At 47.4% G+C, this 19,810-nt stretch overlaps 1 protein-coding gene across 10 annotated transcripts in view; it reads left to right on the top strand.

Moving 5' to 3' along the window:
- NCALD (neurocalcin delta) overlaps positions 1-15,307 on the top strand; it is a 370,293-nt gene extending 354,986 nt beyond the window's left edge. For 8 of the 10 annotated variants that reach the window (XM_038555230.1, XM_038555228.1, XM_038555227.1 and 5 more), the window contains 2 exons: positions 9,572-9,677; positions 12,676-12,817. In XM_038555230.1, the coding sequence (XP_038411158.1) occupies positions 9,572-9,677; positions 12,676-12,773 (204 nt within the window). In that variant the 3' untranslated portion in view covers positions 12,774-12,817. Of the gene's footprint in view, positions 1-9,571; positions 9,678-11,239; positions 11,668-12,675 lie in introns of those variants that run through there. The other 2 variants (XM_038555233.1, XM_038555234.1) reach the window with 2 other exon arrangements.
- The last annotated feature ends 4,503 nt before the right edge of the window (positions 15,308-19,810 follow it).

Here is a 19,810-nt window from a genome sequence, read left to right as displayed (position 1 = left end):
TGGCTGAACTTTTGCTCCTCCAAGACTCAGAAATTAAAGCAATTTAATAAAGTACAAACTCATAGTGTTCACCTGCGGATACTTAGAACTGGTTAGGGTGTAGACTGGGGTCCAAACAAGTTTATAATTAAGCTCAACGATGAATGGAGTGTAGTATTCCATAAGTTTTCTAGTTTTTCTTCCCTGGTGTTGCTTCTTGTAGTTTAGCTTTGGTGTCCACAGTATATTGTTTATGGTGACAAGCTTTGGTCTCTGTGGTTGACGCTAATAATACTGAAATATGCCGTGGGAGCTTCCTCTGGCTGTTATAGCCGGTCACCATAAACTTAGTTGCTTAAAACAACACAGAGTTATTATCTTAGCAGTTTCGCCAGGTCAGAGGTCTGGAATCAGTTTTACTGGACTAAAATCAAGGTGTCCATGGGTTACATTCCTTCTGCAGCTTTAGGGGAAAATCTGTGTCCTTGCCTTTCCTGGTTTCTGGAAGCATTCCTTGGCTCATGGCCCCCTTCCCCCACGGACAGTCAGCAATAGTAGATTGAGTCCTTCTCAAACCAGCATTTCTCTGGGCATCTCACTTTGCTTTTCCCTTCTACTCATAAAGACCCTTGGGACTACTTTAGGACCAACAAGCTAGCACAGCCTCCCCCTGTCGCAAGCTCCTTAATCACATCTGCAAAATCCCTTTTAGTATGTAAGGTAACATATTCACAGGTTCCAGGGCTCATGACATTTGTATCTTTTGGGGAACTGTTATTCAGTCTACTACCTATGCCAAAATGCAGTTATGTTCCCTTTAAAAAAAATAATTTTGGGACGCCTTGGTGGCTCAGCGGTTAAGCGTCTGCCTTCAGCCCAGGGCGTGATCCTGGAGACCCAGGATCGAGTCCCATGTTGGGCTTCCTGCATGGAGCCTGCTTCTCCCTCTGCCTCTGCCTATGTCTCTGCCTCTCTTTCTGTGTGTCTCTCATGAATAAATAAATAAATAAATAAATAAATAAATAAATAAATAAATAAATATAAACTTAAAAAAATAAAATTAAAAAAATAATTTTGTGCTATACAACATCTGGATGAACAAACAAAACCATATGCAGATTTATTTTTAGAATCTTAAATGAAAGTTTTTACATTCATGTGTTTGCTTTTTTTTTTTTTTTTTTAAGGGACACATTTAAGACATGATTTAGGCCCAGTATTTTATTATTGCATCAACACTGCCTCTCAGGAGTCGTAAGTCCGAGAGATCACAGCTCTGACCTTTCCTCATGGTACAGCAGATGATCTCCTCCAGGAGGGGAGAAGCCTCCCTGCCCTCCGCAGCTTCCTGTCAGCCCAGCTGGAGACAGGTCTGCACGCCTGCACTGGGGACAGCACAGGGTCTGCAGAAGGAGCTGAGCAAGTGGGAACGTGACATTGCCGATTTGGCCATGAATGCTTGGATGCTCCCTGGGATGTTAGGGGTGAGGGAAGGCTGAACTTTGGGATCCATCAGTGGGACCACAGAGCTCCAAGGGAGAGAATGTAGGAAAAAACATAGATAGAGTTAAATTGGTCTCCCTCTGTTCTCAGAAGTACCTGGGACTCGTGAAAGAACCAGTTTTTAATTACAGGACTATCATTGGTTAGAATATAAGCTGCATTGCATTACCATTCATTTATTTTTTTTAAATATTGGTTCATTTTTCTAAAGATTTATTTTGGTGGGGGAAGGGCAATGGGGCAGAGGGAGAGAGAATCTCAAGCAGACTCCATGCTGAGCGCAGAGCCCTATGCGGGGCTCAGTCTCACCACTCTGAGATCATGACCTGAGCTGAAACCAAGAGTTGACTCTTGGTTTGACTGTGCCATCAGGTGCCCCTGAGTTACATTTATAACTGCATGAAAATCACAGACTGAGACAAAAATTGGTCACCCATATCCAAAACAAAAATGAAGCGGAACCAAGGGAAGAATTGGCATGTGAGAATGGGTATCTTGGACAAGCAGATCAATATCACTTTGCCTCTCTCCTTGATCAATCTCTTTTCCTTTTCTTCCTTGGGCAAGTTTACCCAATCTTTCCGTGCACTGTTGTCGTGCTTTGTGAACTGGAACTCATCATAGCACCTGCCTCATGGGCAGTTGCTAAGGTCCAATGGTTGTGACAAATAGAGCACGTGTCAGTGTTATGGGGTATCACTCAATAAATGTTGGCTACCATTATCCTATCACAGTTTCCAGAACTAGGACAGGATGTTTTCCTGTCAAATAAAGGGAAGTTTCCTAAAGGACAAGGTAATAGAATCTTCTATTAAGTTCTAAGCTAAATTTACCTAGTCATAAAATGTATGTTCACAAAGAAGAGGGAGCTAACCCAATGAAACCCTCATTGGTGGAACTCACAGAAGAGATATTCTGGTACAGATGACTTTAGGAGTTCCTGAACTTCTTCACCTGCTATCTTTTCCATCAAACCCCAGCCCACCTGGGAATAACTAAAACTTCTGGGCTACTCTGGATGCTTGCAGGACTCAGATAAAAGAATGATCAGCTTTCCAGGAGAGAATGTGGTTCACACCAGGAACCCCTCAAACCCGAACTGTTGATTGACCTGAGCCCACAGGCAAACTTCATGCGTTGGGACTCTTTGGGGAGGATGTGGCTAGATTTGTTCTCAAGCTCAAGTTAGAGATTTTCCGAGAGGATATACACAGGCTGACATAATGTTACCCAGAACAGTCCTCAGGAAATTCACTTTGAAAACTGGCTTGGAAATTTTCTAATTAGCCTATTTGTTACTTGGATGTTAGTGATCGCTTCAAAAATATTGGTGTTCAAATAATTATTGTTTTGGAATCAGACTCTCCCTCCTCATTGTGACTCGGGATTAATTGGCATTGTTAATGAAGGCAGGGGGAACTTCAGGACACCCTTATCTGCCTTTTCATGCCTTCAAATGAATGAAACCCAAGGGCCCGAGATCGGTAGTATACTGGCAGCTCTTCACAGAAGATTTCGGTTTTGTTCTCTTCGCAGTATTGGATATTTCTTTTTTCTAATTGCCCCGTGTGGTGACAGGCGTGCATACCTGTACAGCCGCTGGATGAGGAGGGAGGGGGGTGATAGTGGGGACCAGGCAAACATTTGACCTCCAGGAACACCAAACAAATGCACAGATTCATCCCAATTGGTTGCAAAATCACCAACTGTGACCTTTCAGACAACCAACTTGTGTTTGTGCCACCGAGGCCCAAAATGAGGACCAGAACACATCTTTACATTCTTTTAGAGCCACTTCCTGAGTGGCACTTCCATTTTTTCTCCCAATCATCTTTCTAAATTGATGTCATAGACACTATGTCAATTTTAATATGTTCCTTGGAGACTTGACACTGCTCTTTTGATTCCAGAAAAAAAAAAAAAAAAGTGGGGGATGGGACAAGAGCTTCTGATCCATTTTTATATATGATCCCTGGGAATTTAGCTCCACACCCTTGCCTAATTCTCAGTTTTGAATGTGGACCACAGATGTGACCCTGGAACGCAACTTAGATTTCTTTCCTGGAGGAAGCTCTAAAGCAATTGCTTGCGCTAGTGACTTTCTCTAAGAACAAATCTTCGTGCTTATCAGTTATACTTGGTTTATCCCTTTCTTATTAGGGGATTAATGTTATTGCAAGAGTTTAACTCTTAGCATTGAGTATGCCATCTGGCAGCACGAGTGAGGCGCCCCTCCCTGGCTCTTCCCTCCCTGTGGCCTTCACGGACTCTTCTTCTGCTCCCGGAACATGGATACTCCCAAGCAGAGTCCCAGCTACAGCCCGTGTTTCCGTTCATTCTCTCGAGAAATCTCCTGGCCTCAGTGCTTGTGATGGGCCAAGCATTGTGCTGAGTGCTCGCCACACTCCGTTTCCCAGGGTGGCCGTAACAAATTATCATAGACGGGGAAGCTTAGAATAGCAGAAATGTATTCTTGCCATGGCTCTGGAGGCCAGAAGTCCAAAATCAAGGCATGGACAAGGTTGGTTCCTTCTAGAGACTCCTGGGGTGAGGGATGGTAGTCTGCTCCTAGCTTCGGTGGTGACTGGCCACCCTCAGGGCTTCCTGGCTCACAGCTGCGTCACTCTGGCCTTGGCTCCAACATCACTGTGTGTCTGTGTTCAAATGCCTTCTTTTTTTAAAAAATATTTTATTTATTTATTCATGAGAGATACACAGAGAGAGGCAGAGACATAGGCAGAGGGAGAAGCAGGCTTCTTGAGGGGAGCCTGATGTTGGGACTCAATCCCAGGACCCAGGGATCATGACCTGAGCCAAAGACAGACACTCAACCACTGAGCCACCCAGGTGCCCCCAAATGCCTTCTTCTTATAGGAATTCCAGTCACTGGATTGGTTAAAGCCTGTCCTAATCCAGTCTGATCTTATTTTAACCTGGTTACACCTACAAAGATCCTATTTCCAAATAAGGTCACCTCACCAAGTTCTAGGTGGACATGAAGTTTTGCTAGATACTGTTCCATCCGGGGCACGTGCATCATCTCTTTGAATCCTCACGACAACCTGATCAGCCCCACCTTATGGAGGAAACAACTCATTACTTCCACATCTCCACCTCTGTTATGTCCAACATTTTTTTTTTTTTTAAGATTTTTATTTTTAAGTAATCTGTATGCCCAACAGGGGACTGAAACTCACAAACCGGAGGTCAAGGCTGCACGCTTCACATACTGACCCGGCCAGCCAGGCACCCCTGTTATGTCCTTTTCTTAGTGGACATCTCCACTGAGCTGTTGCACTGGTAGTTCAATGTCAGCATTCCAGAATCAAGCTCATCACTACCCCCACGTCCCCGGGTGAAGGCCTATAATATACATCAGCTTTAGAATGTTTGTTTAGGACAATGAAAGGGCTCTTTGGACGGGGCTGTTTGAAGCTGCTTTTGCACTGCACTTTATGTAAAATTGAAAAAAAATATTGTCTGTATCTAAAAAGGTAAGTACCACCATGGACTTAAAAGAAGACAGTGGCAGGAGGAATGATAGATTTAAGAAAATATTAAGGAGGCAGATTTAATGGGTCTGCCAACTGCTAGATGTGGAGATAGATGACAGAGAGGTGCCAAAGATGTCTTTGACTTGACTTGACAACAGGATGGATGGTAGGGTAATCACACACACACACACACACACACACACACACACGTTTTGGGAGGTCAATGTTGAGTTTGCTTTCTTCAGGTGAAATCTTACATGAAACCTAATATAAGAATGTAGCTGCTTTCATTGAAAAGGGACAGGGCCTTCTCCTGTCATCCTCTCCCCTCCCATGAAAGTACCTACAGCACCTGGGTAGAACATTAGGAAAGTTCCTGGCTTACTGTCTTCTCCTAGTTCTAAACAAGAAACTACTTACACCATTCCAGATACATAGACATTGATCCTATTTCAAAAGTGTTTCCAAGAAAGATCCTCATGGCTTCTCCCCACCCTCGTTTCCTGATATGCAATATCCTTCTAAGCGGGGTGCTGGTTTTTATCTAGAATCTAAAAGCAACCCTGCTTAACTGCTTAACTTCTTTTGCTTTTGGTCAGTTGTCATGCGGCCCTGGCTGTTAGAAGACCTCCATCTTCTGGTGAGAAAAGGCAGTCTGGTTTCCTTCAGAGAGAAGGTTGAGCTTTAACCTCTGGAACTGTGCCTGCCCTCCATTAATTCTGCAACTTTTATCGGTGCAGACAGGACTCCTTTTCCAGCATCCCAAGAGGTGGTTCACTCAGAGGGAAAATGAAAGAAAAATATAGGCTATTCACAAAGCTGGTGAGAGACCTGGCCACAGGGAAGGCATTGTCCCAAGCCTATGTAGGGGCAGAGCCAGAACTGGGCTCTTGGGTATCCTATAGAGCTCTGTGTTTACCCAGATTCAAGAATAAGGCTCTTCAAGTTTTTTTTTTTGTTTTGTTTTTTGTGGGTTTTTTTTAGATTTTATTTATTTATTCATGAGAGACACAGAGAGAGAGAGAGAGAGAGAGAGAGAGAGAGAGGCAGAGACACAGGCAGAGGGAGAAGCAGGCTCCATGCAGGAAGCCCGATGTGGGACTCGATCTCTGGATTCCAGCATCATGCCCTGGGCCAAAGGCAGGCGCTCAACTGCTGAGCCACCCAGGCGCCCCCAAGGCTCTCCAAGTTTAATTAAAAACAGGATGTCCCTGTTGGGCCTCTCATTGACATTGCTAAAAATAAGTAGGGAAGTAGCCTGGCCTCTTCATGGTTTAATCCCATTAAATTTGGGGAAGGGGGGTGGAACTGGAGCTAATAAAAGACATGATTTGTTTCAGATTGCTGTCTGGCATTGCGTCTTTTCTCTGCCTGTGCTGTGGAGCCCTCGATTCTGAAGTTCTAGTGCAATTGGCTCTACGTAGTTGATGCCGTGAGAAGGGGACAAAGGAACAATTTCCCAAATGTGGTTTTGCCAGGATGCCATCTACTTACTCATCTTGGAACCACTAGGACTTGTCACCTCAGCTCTTTGCTCACTGCTCTGGTGCCACACACGTCATAGGCCTGTGTGACCTGTTCTGCCAACTGCTAGATGTGGCAGACCTGGTTTTGTGAATGATCCACTAATCCCTATCTATGAGTTGATGCACACTTAGAAAAAAAATCTTGTCTTGGATTATGAAAGAGCTTTCCGGAATGTGAGCCCTCACTTCCTCCTCAACCCTACGATACACTCAGACATTGAGCCTTTGCCCCATTCCAGAAGTCCCATTTGCAAATATACTCATGTAAGGGCATCCTGACTTTCTCCATTGTTTTGGTTTGGGTTTTGATTTTTACAGTAACTCATCTTTATTTCTGTTTCCCAAACCACTTCTCTGGCCTAAGAGCTAAAGGCTAAATCTCTTAAAGACCATCTGTTGATGGAGTGCCTGGGTGGCTCAGTCTGCTAAGCATCTGTCTTCAGCTCAGGTCATGATCCCAGGGTACTGGGATCGAGTCCCACATCTGGCTCCCTGCTCAGTGGGGAGTCTGCTTCTCCCTTCCTCTCCCTTTGCCTCTCTCTGCCTCACTTGTGCTCTCTCTCTCTCAAACAAATAAGTAAAATCTCTCTTTTTTTTTTAAAGACTTATTTTCTAACACAAATTCATCCATTTGCTTGGTCTTTCATTCATTTGTTCAACCAAGGAAATAATCTTTGGGTTATTACACTGTTGACTTCCCATCAGAATTCTAAGAAGGAAAATTTCATGAACACCAAATCTTAAAGACTGAGAGTTTTAAGGAATGCTCCAGACCAGGGAGTTTACCCATCATTATGGGATCCAGAGGTAGTCTTGGTGAAGACTTCCATAACAGTTACTAAGACATCACTGGAATCACTCTACCCATCTAAATGGTGCTTATATAAAATAGGGTGCTTCTGGTCACCAATACAGCATCTCCTAAGCCCTTTGCCAGAGGATTGGTAAGCTATACAATAAGAAAGACCATATTGGTCATTTTGACCATTGACTCTCCACTACCTAGCACATAGTATTCAATAAATAACTGATGAGTAACTTATGAATGATAATTTTTTATCTTTCTTAAAAAAATTTATTTATTTACTCATGAAAGACAGAGAGAGAGAGGCAGAGGAAGAAGTAGGCTCCTCGCAAGGAGCCCAATGTGGGACTCGGTCCCGGACCCTGGGATCACGCCCTGAGTCGAAGGCAGATGCTCAACTGCTGAGCCACCCAGGTGTCCCAGTGAATGATAATTTTTTAATTCTCTGAACACCATTGCCTGTAAGTAAGGGAGTAGAGGTGGACTTGGAAAGTAGGTGAAAATAGGAAAAATCAAATTTAATATCACTTCTATCTTTTTTTTGCTGCTTGTTGGAGAAATACAGATACCTTCACATGCTCTTTGAGGCCCCCGTGGTCTGTCCTGATCTGCTTCAGAGCCACATCTTATAACAGGCCCCCCTGCACTCACTTTCTCAGCCTTCTTGCCATTCCTCCTACCCAAGTGTCTAGGCACATTTTTGCCTCTGTCCTTTTCCTCTGTGAATTCTCCACTTTGCGCACCTCTTTGCTGCCTTCACTCCTTGGGAAAGCCTGCCTAATCCTCCTAGCAAGGAAGGCTCCCCTATTATATTTGCCTCATTGGACAATATAATTTGGCCCATGAGGGCAAGGATGGGGCAGCTAGGCCTGGCACATCATAGCTGATCGATAAATAGTTAGGGGATGGCTGAGTGAAGGGATGAAGGCTTGAGAAATGGGGAGGGGGTTAACTGAGATGAGGGATTTTCTTTACCTGGGGTCTGTGGATGTGCCCCTGAATCCACAAGCCCCTGAAGCTGTCTGAAACAGTGAGTGCAGATCTACAAGCACATTTGTCTGGTTTCTAAGGAAAGAGCACATAACTCTTGACAAACTGAAGAATTGTGGAGGCCAAGGGCAGGCTGCCCCATGATGGGCACTTTGGCATGAAGATTATTTTGAGTTAAAAAGCAGTTGAAACCCAGCAGATTCAGGAACAGCTCTTCACCTCTCCCATGACTGCCTAAAAAGAATTTAGGGAGAGGCCCTGCTCCAGGTAGAGAGCCGTCACCACAGGGAACTACATCATATGAACTAGGTATGATAGACGGGGAGGGACCTGGCATGGCTGGGGGCATTGGATCAAAGTCCTCCATGTCCCAGTGTTTCCGAGTGGCCCAGCACACATTTGCTTACCAAATATTTGCTCTTTTTCATCTTCCTCTGAATTACACTCTTTCCCTTTGAAGTCCCAGATCCCTACTCCTTCTCCTTAAGTCAAGAAGACATATATGCTTCATTTTGCCTGTCTTTGGAATCTTTGATGTCTGTGCGGATTCCCTGTAGGTACTCAATTAAGTTTGATTTTCTCCTGTTAGTCTGTCTCATGTCCATTTAGAAGGGTTTTGAAGAGCAGAGGAAACTCATCCTCTCCAACAGAATCTTTAAGAGGCTTCACATAAATATGTTTAATTATATGAAGAAAGGGAGGAGGAAAAGAAAAGACATGGGGAAGCTAAGACAACTAACAATGGATAAAGGAGAACAGAAGCGGAACAGAAGAAAGCTGAGAGAGGAGGAAGAGCCTGAGAGGAGGTGATGGGAGTTGGAGGGGTCCAGATATTCTTGAATGAATCCTCCAAACTTAGGGATTCCAAGTCTGTGGAAGACCCTGCGTTAGGAATGGCCAGGGTTCAATGCATAGCGCGATCCGACTGCTGCCCTTTCATCTACAAGGGGTTCTCAGGACAGCCATAGCAGCACTACACAGGAGCTTGTTAGAAATGCAGAATCCCAGGCCTCCATAACCCCTACCCCACCCTCTCCAGCAGAAAACAAGATCCCCAGGGGATTCACATGCACAGGAAAGTCTGAGACTCAGGGTTCTCACTGCTGGAGCAAGCTCTGCCCTCGGGGCTTCTCTCACTAGTCACTACACACCGGTTTTCTACAACAGGAACAGGACTCCCTGTGCTGATGGGAGACATCCCTTCACCCTTATATCTGGGAGGTTTAATGATAAGACTATTGGGTTTCTTACGATCACTTTGTTTCTGTCCCCAGGCAATCTATAAGATGGTTTCCTCCGTAATGAAAATGCCTGAAGATGAGTCAACCCCAGAGAAAAGGACAGAAAAGATCTTCCGCCAGATGGACACCAACAGAGATGGTAGGAGGCCATGTCTGCTTTGCTGTGCTCAGTGGGGACTGCTGGAGGGGCAGGGGCCAGCAAGGCAGGCAAACGCCACTCAGGGACAATATATGGGCCACAAGGACCTGGCTCACGGCTCTTTGTGAAAGTGGCTTATCCCACAAGCTCCCCAGCAGCCAGACCAGAGGACCAAAGTAGTCCTCGGCCCCAACAGGCTGGATCCCTGCAGCTCAGCTAATCAGAAAGCAGAGAAAGACTTGGCATCATTCCACCCAAACCCTGGTGGCTTTCACCCCAGCCTGCCCAGGGGGTGCAGCTGGGCTCTTCCGTGCATGCCCTAAGGTGTTGGGTTTCCTGTAGCCAAGTGGTCTTCCCCAGCCTTGTGGACAAGGGGAGAAGGAGAGTGAGCTGGCCAGCAGTTCCCACCCTGAGGGTGCCACCCACAATTCAAACCCAACAAGATGATTCAAAACAAATCCAAAGTGAAAAGGAAGATTGGATTTCCAACTCAAGAATAGTGGATTTTAGATGTTGGGTTGCCAGATGGAATAGAAGAGGCCCAATCAACTTTGAATTTTGGATAAATAACAAATGATGTTCTTTATAGAAGTATGCCCTATGTGATATTTGAGACACACCTCTATGAAAAAAATTATTGTTTTTTTTTTTGAAATTTAATGTTAATCCGGGCATCCTATATTTTATGTGCCAAATTTGGCAGCCCTATTCAGATGTGACACCCAAATTTAATATTTTTTTTCATTTTTAAAATTTTTTTGAGAGAAAGAGAGAGAGAGAGGGAGAGCACAAGTAGGCAGAACGGCAGGCAGAGCGACACATGAATGTAAAGTACTGAGCACTGAGCCTGGTGCGTAAGAAACCCAGAATCACCTGTGGCCCTTGCAGTTATTACCAGCTCCCTTTCCGCTGGGTGCCCCCAGCAAATCTTGTCAGCGATGTGTGAACACTTTGTATAACCATATGGCACTGGTGGACAGAACGACGGGAGGCTTTGTGGCACAGGGGCCTCTCTTTCTACCCCCTTGCCCCTCTGGGGCACTAGCTGCCAGAGACTCTGGTTTTGTGGGGTGCGGGCCAATCTGCTTGCTTTGCTTCCTGCACAAAGCAAATAGTTACATCCTATTTCCCCTTATGCCCCTTAATTCATAGCAAATAGCTTGATTGTTCTGTAAAGACTAAACAAATGAAATTGTTTAACAGTCTCTGAACTTGCTGATTTTGAGCTGCAAGGTTTGCTGGTGCTCCGGGGGAGCACAGGTGGGTTTGGGTCCTGCTCTGGGCCCCACTGCTTGGGTGAGCAGGTGAGCAGAGGTGTAGACACCGCAGGACAAAACCCTCACTGTGTGCTGGTTATAGGCAAGGGGTTAGGGGATCACAGAGCCCTGAGCGGGGTAGCGTTCCTGGAACACCTCTCACTGCTAAAAGCCCTGTGTTTTCCTCAGGGGAAGAGTGGGGAGGGGGTGGGAGCTGTACCAGGGAGGAGGAGGGGCTCTAAGTCTGGAGGAGTCAGAGGAATCCGTCTGACCAGGAGACCTGATGCTTTGCTTTGGGACCCCCAGGCCAAGGCTGGTGCCCCCACCTGGAGCAGAGGCCTCACCTAGAGTCTCCTGACATTAGATTCCTCTTGGTGAAAGCTCTTTGCGTCTAGCCCCTGGCTGAGGACTTGAAAAGTCTGGACCCACAGACAAGTTAGCCCTGGAGTCTACTCAGAAGCACATGGGGAGCTAACCCAGGAGACCCAGACACAGAGGTGGAAGTTGGGCTTGCCCGCTGCTGCAGGCTGGAGGTTCCCAGAGCTCACCTTTGGGAGATCCTGACGGGTGCAAGTGGCCACTTCCAGCCTCCTCCCCTCGTGCCAGCCTTTCAGACCCAGGAAGTCATCACCATTTTCACCACTGCTGGAGCAGGGGCTCAGCTCACAAGAAACGACCAGGACACAAAGCCTAGAGGTGGCCTCATATTAAAAATAAACAGATAAATAAAAGCCCACCTTTCTCCTTCTTGCCGCTAACGTAGATCTGGTTAAACCAGGTGCTGGGGGAGGGCTTTGTGGCTAAGGGAAGCGTATTTGTTGATGTCTCTGAGTGGGGGGTGGTGAGGGCTTCAGTGGAGAGCACCCCTCCTGCGGCATGGAATAAGTTGAGAGATGAGGGAGCAGTCACTGAGGTGGAGGATAGAGTTTGTTGGAGGCAGGAACCTAGTGTGAGGCCCAAGGGCACGCAGACGAGCTGAGCCCTGGCGGGCACTGGGCTGCCCTGGGAGGGCAGAGGGAGCAGGCCCTCTGGGAGCTCCTGGAGGAGCAGGCCCAGCGGCCCCTTCCAAGGAGGGGGCACCTTCTGGCCAGCGAGGGGGGGATGCTTTGCCCTCCCTAACAGTATGACAGAGGGAGCTTCCAGAAGGGAGATCAACACATATCCCTGCTTACTTAGGAAGGAAGGGGACACAGAAGTGGGTCCTAGGGGGGCCAAGTGTCCCTCCTCCAGCCCAAGGGACCACACCTCTTCATTCTCCTCACTCTGGATGGGGGGCAGCCTCCTCACATGTTGTCCAAAAGAAGGGGCCCTCTCCCCCCCAGATCCCTCAGCTCCCGTGTAGGGAGAGGACTTACAGCAAAGCCAAGCATCCCTCAGGGAGCCCGGAAGGCTCGGGGAAGCCCGGGAACCCCGCCATGGCCTCGGTGCTCGGTGCTCGGTGCTCAGTGCTCCAGTGCAGCCTGCTCGCTTAAAAATGCAAAGGCCACAGCTGTGCGGCGGATGCGGAGCCTCCTGCCCGGGAGCCACAGCGCAGGCAGGCCTGGTGCGGGGCCAGCGGCCGACCCGACCCGACCCGACCCAATCCGACCCGACCGCCGTGGGTGGGCTCCCAGGAGCCGAGCCGCGGCCCCCGGGGGTCCCACCGGAGCGGCCGAGCGGGCGGGCCAAGGTGGACGCTCCTGCCCCAGGCGCCGAGGGACGCCCCCGCCTCGCCTCCGCTCACCTGTCCTCTTGCTTCCTAGGAAAACTGTCCCTGGAGGAGTTCATCCGAGGAGCCAAGAGCGACCCGTCCATAGTGCGCCTCCTGCAGTGTGACCCCAGCAGTGCCGGCCAGTTCTGAGCCCCGCACCCCGCAGATGATAGAGCTGCTTGTGTTCCCCTTCGACCTTTCTTTTTAACAATTATTATTATTATTTTTTTTTTTTGCCAAACAATATTGATGGTGATGCCGTCCCCCGTGCGGTCAGAGGCACCTTCCTCCGTGTCGCCGTCAGCTTCCTTCGTCGTGGGAACGCCCAGAGCCCCCGTGGAGAGCATGGACAGTGCTGCAGTGCACGGACTGTGGTGTTCATTGTCCTATGATTTTTCATTGTTATTATTGTTATTTTTCTTCTGATTCCAATGTCTCTGTTCTAAAACTGAAGACTCGGGGAGGCAAGAGAAGGGAAAACCATCCAGTCCAGTGATTCTGTGGCAAGCTTCCAGGGGCTTGTTTGAAAAACAAAACTCCCCACCTGAGTCTGGAGTCACATGCCCTCGGGGTGATGGCACCAGGTGCCGGCTCCCCAAGGACAAGGGACCCTCTGGGGCCAGGCTATGAAAGGGGCATGGAGGCCTCCACTCCACCCCCTCTCCCCCAGCAGGCTGTAGTGTCTAAGCTGTGAACATTTCAAGGTAAATTCATAGAGAAGAGGAAAAAGGTGGCTCAGCTATTTCGTCACACGTTTACACTAGTTGAGCTGAGTTTCTTTGGAAATTAAACACAAATGGTAACTTATAAAACAAAACCAGACCCATCTTGTTGCCTATTGTGATTAAAAAAAAAAAAAGACTGCTGTATATAAAATATTGGGTATTGCAGACCAAATTAAGTGTTTTGCCTTGTTTAAATGAATGCATGTTTAGTGAGCACTAATACAATCTTATTACAGAAGACTGTTTTTAGTAGCTTAATGTGAAGTAAGCCAACTATAATGAATGTCTATGTCTTGTTTTAAAGTCATATCTGTCTTTGCACAAATGCACCAATCAACAGGTATATTTTATATATTCCAGAGAAGTACAAAGTCACCATGACTAGGGCCCAACCTTAATTTTGAATGCATTTCCAGAGTGGTGGTATCTGCAGAATAGAAGTAGGGCAGGTTTAACTGGCCATGTCAATCGGAACACCAGAAGGCTAATATTGATGAGAGACGTGAGGCAATGGTTAGGTCACTCAGCCCAGCAGCTCAATTGTATTAGATTGAAGGGATGGTGCTTTTCTGAGTAGATCAATATTCTGTTGACCTGGAAACAACAACAAAAACAAAACTCACAAAACGAGACAAATTCTTGGAACTTCCCAATGATTTAATCCATATTATGGTTAGGGAGCTGTATCTACAATGTTGATCTTTTCATGCCCCCAGGGCCCCTTCAAAGAGTCAGAGGTTGGGCAAGGCAAGGGCCAGTGCATCTGTGATTTCCAGGGCCCACTATGGGGAATCCAAAAGTATTTTCCACCACCACGTTCTTTGAATGCAGATTTCAATTTTCAGAAGTGACAGTGCAAATTTGAGTCACCATTTGGTCTGGTGACCTCACATACACTAACTGGAATTGAAAGTTAAGAATAAAAATTGCTGATCACAAGTAAGTCATATCTTCACAAGGGTAGGCCTGGGGAAGTCCAAACACTCAAGGATGTAGATGAGGAGAACTTGCCCCAGGAGGAGGCAGAGAGGTCCCTAGTGGGTTTACCTGTGGCCAAGCTACTTTCTATAGATCATGACCCACAGAAAGACAAATGTAACTATGAGGAAGATGATGCTGAGCCCATTCTAACTCCATGTTCTTCTGTATTACTTGAGTCCCTTTTAACTGGTAGCAAAAATCTGAATTTGTATGGTTGTCCAAAATGCATCAACTTTGCAGGATGAAATTTGGAGACATGGTAAAATAATCTTCATCTGAGTGTCAGTTCCTCACAGTGGGTCTATCCTGAGACTTGCCAAATTCTTCCATAAGGCAAGTGGTAAGATCTAGGTTTGAAAACTAGGGAATTAACCTAAGAGTGGAGGGCAGAGTGGGTGAGAGGTCCAGCAGAGGCGCATCCCACTGCCACCCAACCCACTGTGGACTGAAGACCTAGTTCCCCCTTTCAGTTCTCTTCAGAAGGGGAGTCAGTTACTGCTTGGGCAGGGCCCCCTAGACTCTACCCTCAGTCAGGACATTTTGTTGAGCCAGACTCAACCAGTTCCCTCCAACTGAGAGCTGGAGTGAGGAGCAAGAGGGGCTCCAGCTGTTTAGGAGAGAAAACAGAGCCAGACGTGTGGCTAATGAATGCTGACATGCCTGGGATGTACGCAAATAGCCCTGTCCTGGCCTGCCATTGACCCTGTCTGTATTTTCTTGATGGTTGTTTTTCTCCTTCTACTCCTTCCCAGGAAGGGCTTTGTATGTCTAGTCCAATGCACTTAAAGTCAGCCAGCGGACTCTGCAGCACCCAGAAGGCTGGATGACTAAAGGTTTATGTCACTCCTTTGCCGGGCTGTTCATTGTCATGGCTGTGGTGTGGGACCTCTGGAAATGGAGTCTGTTCTGTCTGAAATCAAGCCAGTCTGGGATGTTCAAGGGACTGGAATAAAGTGGCTTATGACTTGAAGGACAATACACAGTGGCCGACTGTTCATACTTGCTTAGGGTGGGGCAGGGGAGCTGAGGGTGCTGCTCCATCCTTCCTGTATGTCCAAGGGGACCCTTTCCACAAATGGATTTAATAATATACAGTTGAGCCTTGAACGATGAGAGGATTTGGGATACAGGCCCCCTCCCCTGTGCAGTCAAAAATCCACATATAACTTTTGACTCCTTGGAATTTAACTACTCATCACCCACTATTGACCAGAAGCCTTACCTGTAACATAAGCAGTCAATTAATGCCTATTTTGTATGTTATATGTATTATACACTGTATTCTTACAATGAAGTAAGCTAGGTACAAGGAAGTTATTAAGAAAGTCACAAGGAAGAGAAACTACAGATATAGTACTATCCTGTATTTATGGAAAAAAAATCTACATGTAAGTGGACCCATGTAGTTCAAACTCCTGTTGTTCAAGGATCAAGTGAGTATACGTATAGGTCCTATCATATGGAGTGGCCCCTGAACCATGACCTCATGTTGCCTGAGCTTGGCATTCAAGCATGTTGTCTCATGTGATTGTCTGGGACAGGAGGGTTTAATGCCTCAACTGCTGACCAAGTGAGGGTCCAGGTGCTGATACTGCACCCCCTCCAGGCATGGCTTCTGCCCTAGAAGCACAGGAACGAGGGTTCATGAGGGAGGAATGTGGGAAGTGCTGAGCCCAAAGCCCTGTCCGAAAGCATCCTTGGTCTGTACATGGGCTTCTTTACTTCTCTCTACCCATGCACTTCTTCACCTTCACTGTCTTCCCACCTCCCCTCCTTCCTTGTAACTGGAGCCGCAAATTCTAGTCCAAACATTAGGTGCAATGGAAGGCAACTTCCTCTTCAGTTACAAATGAACATCCTCTTCTCCCCTGTCTCACCCTCTCAGTCTGGAGAAGAGTTGATAGAAAAGATGACATGAAAAGATGACTCCACACCCTCAAAGCAAATTCATATGAGGGTTTTTTTGTTTTTGTTTTGTCATTATCATTGGCCCTACCTCCAGCAAATCTAGGAAAAAGGGACTGGGGGTCAGCTACAGTAGGTGTCTCATGGGCCAACTAGACCTCCTGTAGGAATTGAGTTGACCCACAGGGGTTCTGTCTTCATAGTTTGTCCCTGTGGACCAACAATGGACACTCATGAGTATTGAGCATGAGCAGCACCTTGTTGTTCATGGCTCCAATGGTGAGGTGGCTGGCAGCTACCAACCTGATCAGGAGCCTGCACTCCTGCACCTGTCGGAGGCCAACCTGCTGTTTTCCAGCAAATTTCCAACCCCGAGGCTTCTATTTTCAGGATGTTGTTCGAATACTCCAACCCAGCTGGATTCCCTCAGAACCTGGTCCAGGGATGGAGGGGGCACACTGGTTGAGGAGGAGTCTGAGTGTTAAGTCAAGGTAGAGAGATCACAAGACCTATCTTTGGAAGAAATGGACATACGTCACACATGCCTCTCTTGGTTTGAGTATGCCTAGCACACTGCTAAAGTTTTGTTTTTTGAGATGGCTGAAGAAACAAGAGAAAGAACATTGAGCCTTGTATTTTCCAAGGCAGCAGAGCATCAGCTAAATCCACCTAAAATAGAAAGGTTGTTGCACAGTGAAAAGATGTTCAGGCCAAGGGTATAACTGATGGTATATTCATTTCAAATGGGTTTTTCTGCACTTGAATGTGAATCATGACTTAGGTATGTCCTGGGTATTTGCTGCACTGTGTGCTAATGTGCCATGCATGGTCTCAGACATCCCTGGGCTTACAAACAATGGTCACTTGGAGAACATTCCACATTATGGAGCTAACCCCCTAGGGCAGCTCAGAGAGGCAAGGGCCTTAGAGAGGCTTATTTCATGACTACTTTTCACAACACTATTCCAGGAAATAGATGGCATTTTATGACTTCTCTAGGTGAAAGGTTTTACAATTCTGGGTAGCTCAATGGCCCTTATTAAATACCCAAAGCTGCTACTGGTATGTCATATACATGCAGACAGATGGACAGACTCTTTCACAAAAGGTATCTTTCCAATACCAGTATTTAACCACTTTGTGTGCTCGCACGAGTGTTCATGGTGACCCAACACAACACCGAGTGCTATAGTCTCGGAGATGTGTGTATGTTCAGAGGTTGGGGGTCGGGGGGATTAGGAAAGAAGTGGGAGGCCAAGCTCACAGCTCAGCTGATAAGTTTTGTCCAGCACCTTGAATACAATCACAAAGTAATCTACATCTATGTCTACCTCAGAGCTGCAATCAAATTCTTTCCTGAGTGGTGCACGAAGGGTGTTTGCTATGCAGGGAACAAGCTGCTGACATTTGTCTTTAGTGCCCTTTCAACATCCCCTTCTCTTTTGCTGCTTTGCTGATCAGAGGCCCGCCCACTGTGTTTCCTAGAATTCCAGAGTCTCTAAAATTAACCCATGCACCTGTTCAGCAGATCTCGGTAAAGTGTAGGGATGAAGGACCCTGAGGACAAAAGGTATAACATACAAGGGTATGTTCTATGTAGGAAGGGTAGACCAGGAAACCCATTCAAGGAACATTTACTTGTAATAGAGCATCCAGCGACGCTATGGGAGACCTTTCAGGAGGGGTTGGCTGTGGTCACCAGAGGGCTGTTCAGATCTTCCCTTTGGAGCCCCTGCTGCTGCAAGCACAGCTCACGGGATGATAGGCTTCACTCTCTGGGGCTGCTCCCAGTCAGCGACTGCACGAGGCAAGGCTATTGGGCCATTCTTGCCCCACACGGGATTCTTCCTGCATGTGACCTTCATGCAAGGACTCTGTGGGGGTCCTGGCCGAGGCAGTCTGAGGCTCTTCCCGCCCAGGCTTCTTTTCTCCCTTCCCTCCTTCAGCAGGGGTTAGTCCGTATGCTCTCCCTCTCCCCCTGCTCATTTCCCCTTTATCGTTCGTATGCATTCTCCGCAATAAATCTCTTGAATGTCTAATCCCATCTTGGTCTGCTTCTAAGAGGACCTGAACTGACACAGTGACGTCCCCTCTCCCATTCCCATTGACCCTCAGATATATGGGCTCAGACACTCGAGTTGGCAGCCTTCCCAAAGTGAGATTCACACTGGTGATTTCTCATGTTGCACAAGAAGTGTTAAGGGTGGGAGAGGTTGTGTGTCTTAGAACTGCAGCTATGACCCAGCCCCTGCTCTCCTGGGGTGAGCCCTTATTACCGTACTAATGATGCCAGGCCACTTTGCACATGAATCACTGCCTCAAAGGGCAGACTGTGTCTAACCCGCCTCTTTGTCCCCAGCGTGGGGCACAGTGCCTGGACCCTAGTAACTGAACTGAATTAGCAGAGTGGAGGCAAGAGCCAGGATTGGCCCCTGTGGCCCTGACAACTAGTCATCCTCACCTACCTGACCTGAGTCCTGCACAGGGAGGTGGGGGACAGGGTGGCACACATGGCAAGCAGAGGTCACTGAGAAGCAGTGCCTTTGCTGCCATGGGCCACAGGAGTGATTACCTCAGGGCAGATGTGGAGACCAGCTGCATCCTCTGTAGGACCTAGACAGGCCTGTGGGTCCACTCAACCACCCATGGGGGCTGTGGAGCATGGATCATGGCAAAAAGGCCTTGTGGCCCATTGCTAATCCCATGATCCTTCCAGAAGTCTCCTCCATCAGCTCCACCCCAGCCTCCTCTCCCCTGCCCTGATCCAGGCATAGAAGCTGCTTGAGGTGCCAGTGGGGTTGCCACTGGAGTGAAGTTGTCAGAAAAGACTTTCTCGAGGCAATTTTTTTTAAAAGATTTTATTTATTTATTCATGAGAGAGACACACACACACACAGACATAGGCAGAGGGAGAAGCAGGCTCCATGCAGGGAGCCCGACGTGGGACTCGATCCCGGGTCTCCAGGATCAGGCCTAGGCTGAAGGCAGTGCTAAACCACTGAGCCACCCCGGGTGCCCTTTCGAGGCAAATTTTAAGCCAAGATTTGACAGCTGTGGACGTAGACAACGTGAGTTGCAGAAGGATGTAGAAATGCTGATTGGAGTGGAGAGGCTCTGGTGGATGATGGCTGAAGAGCTTGGTGGCTCAGTGGGGAGGCAGCGGGGCAAGACTGTCATGCTGTCATTGGAGTTTTAGCCATCAGGTTTCAGTCTCTGTGGAGGCTGGTACAGATGAACTAAAGAGATAACTCAGGTGGGGGTGAGTGCACTGGGAGTGAGGAAGGTAAAAGCGGGCAGGCAGAAACTACCGTCCGCTCTGGGGAGTTGGCCAAGAATGACCACCCAGGTGGGACGCCACTGTCACAATGAAGGCCTCTTGATTTCTTTAGCTCTCTTCTTGTGTAACCTTGGGGTGGAGTACAATCCACAGGAAGAGGACACACCTGCTGTACTAAGGCCTAAGACCCGAAAGTGCCCAGGGGCAGCCTAGAATCTTCCCAAGGCCACGCTGCAGCTTCTTTCCAACAGGGCAAAAAGCCCCAACACCCACTTCACAGAAAACACCAGACATTGTCA

This window comes from Canis lupus, chromosome 13, assembly GCF_011100685.1.
Source record: "Canis lupus familiaris isolate Mischka breed German Shepherd chromosome 13, alternate assembly UU_Cfam_GSD_1.0, whole genome shotgun sequence".
Taxonomy (NCBI): Eukaryota; Metazoa; Chordata; class Mammalia; order Carnivora; family Canidae; genus Canis; species Canis lupus.
Note: the sequence above shows the minus strand (reverse complement) of the source record. Positions and strands in the feature narration are given on the sequence as shown.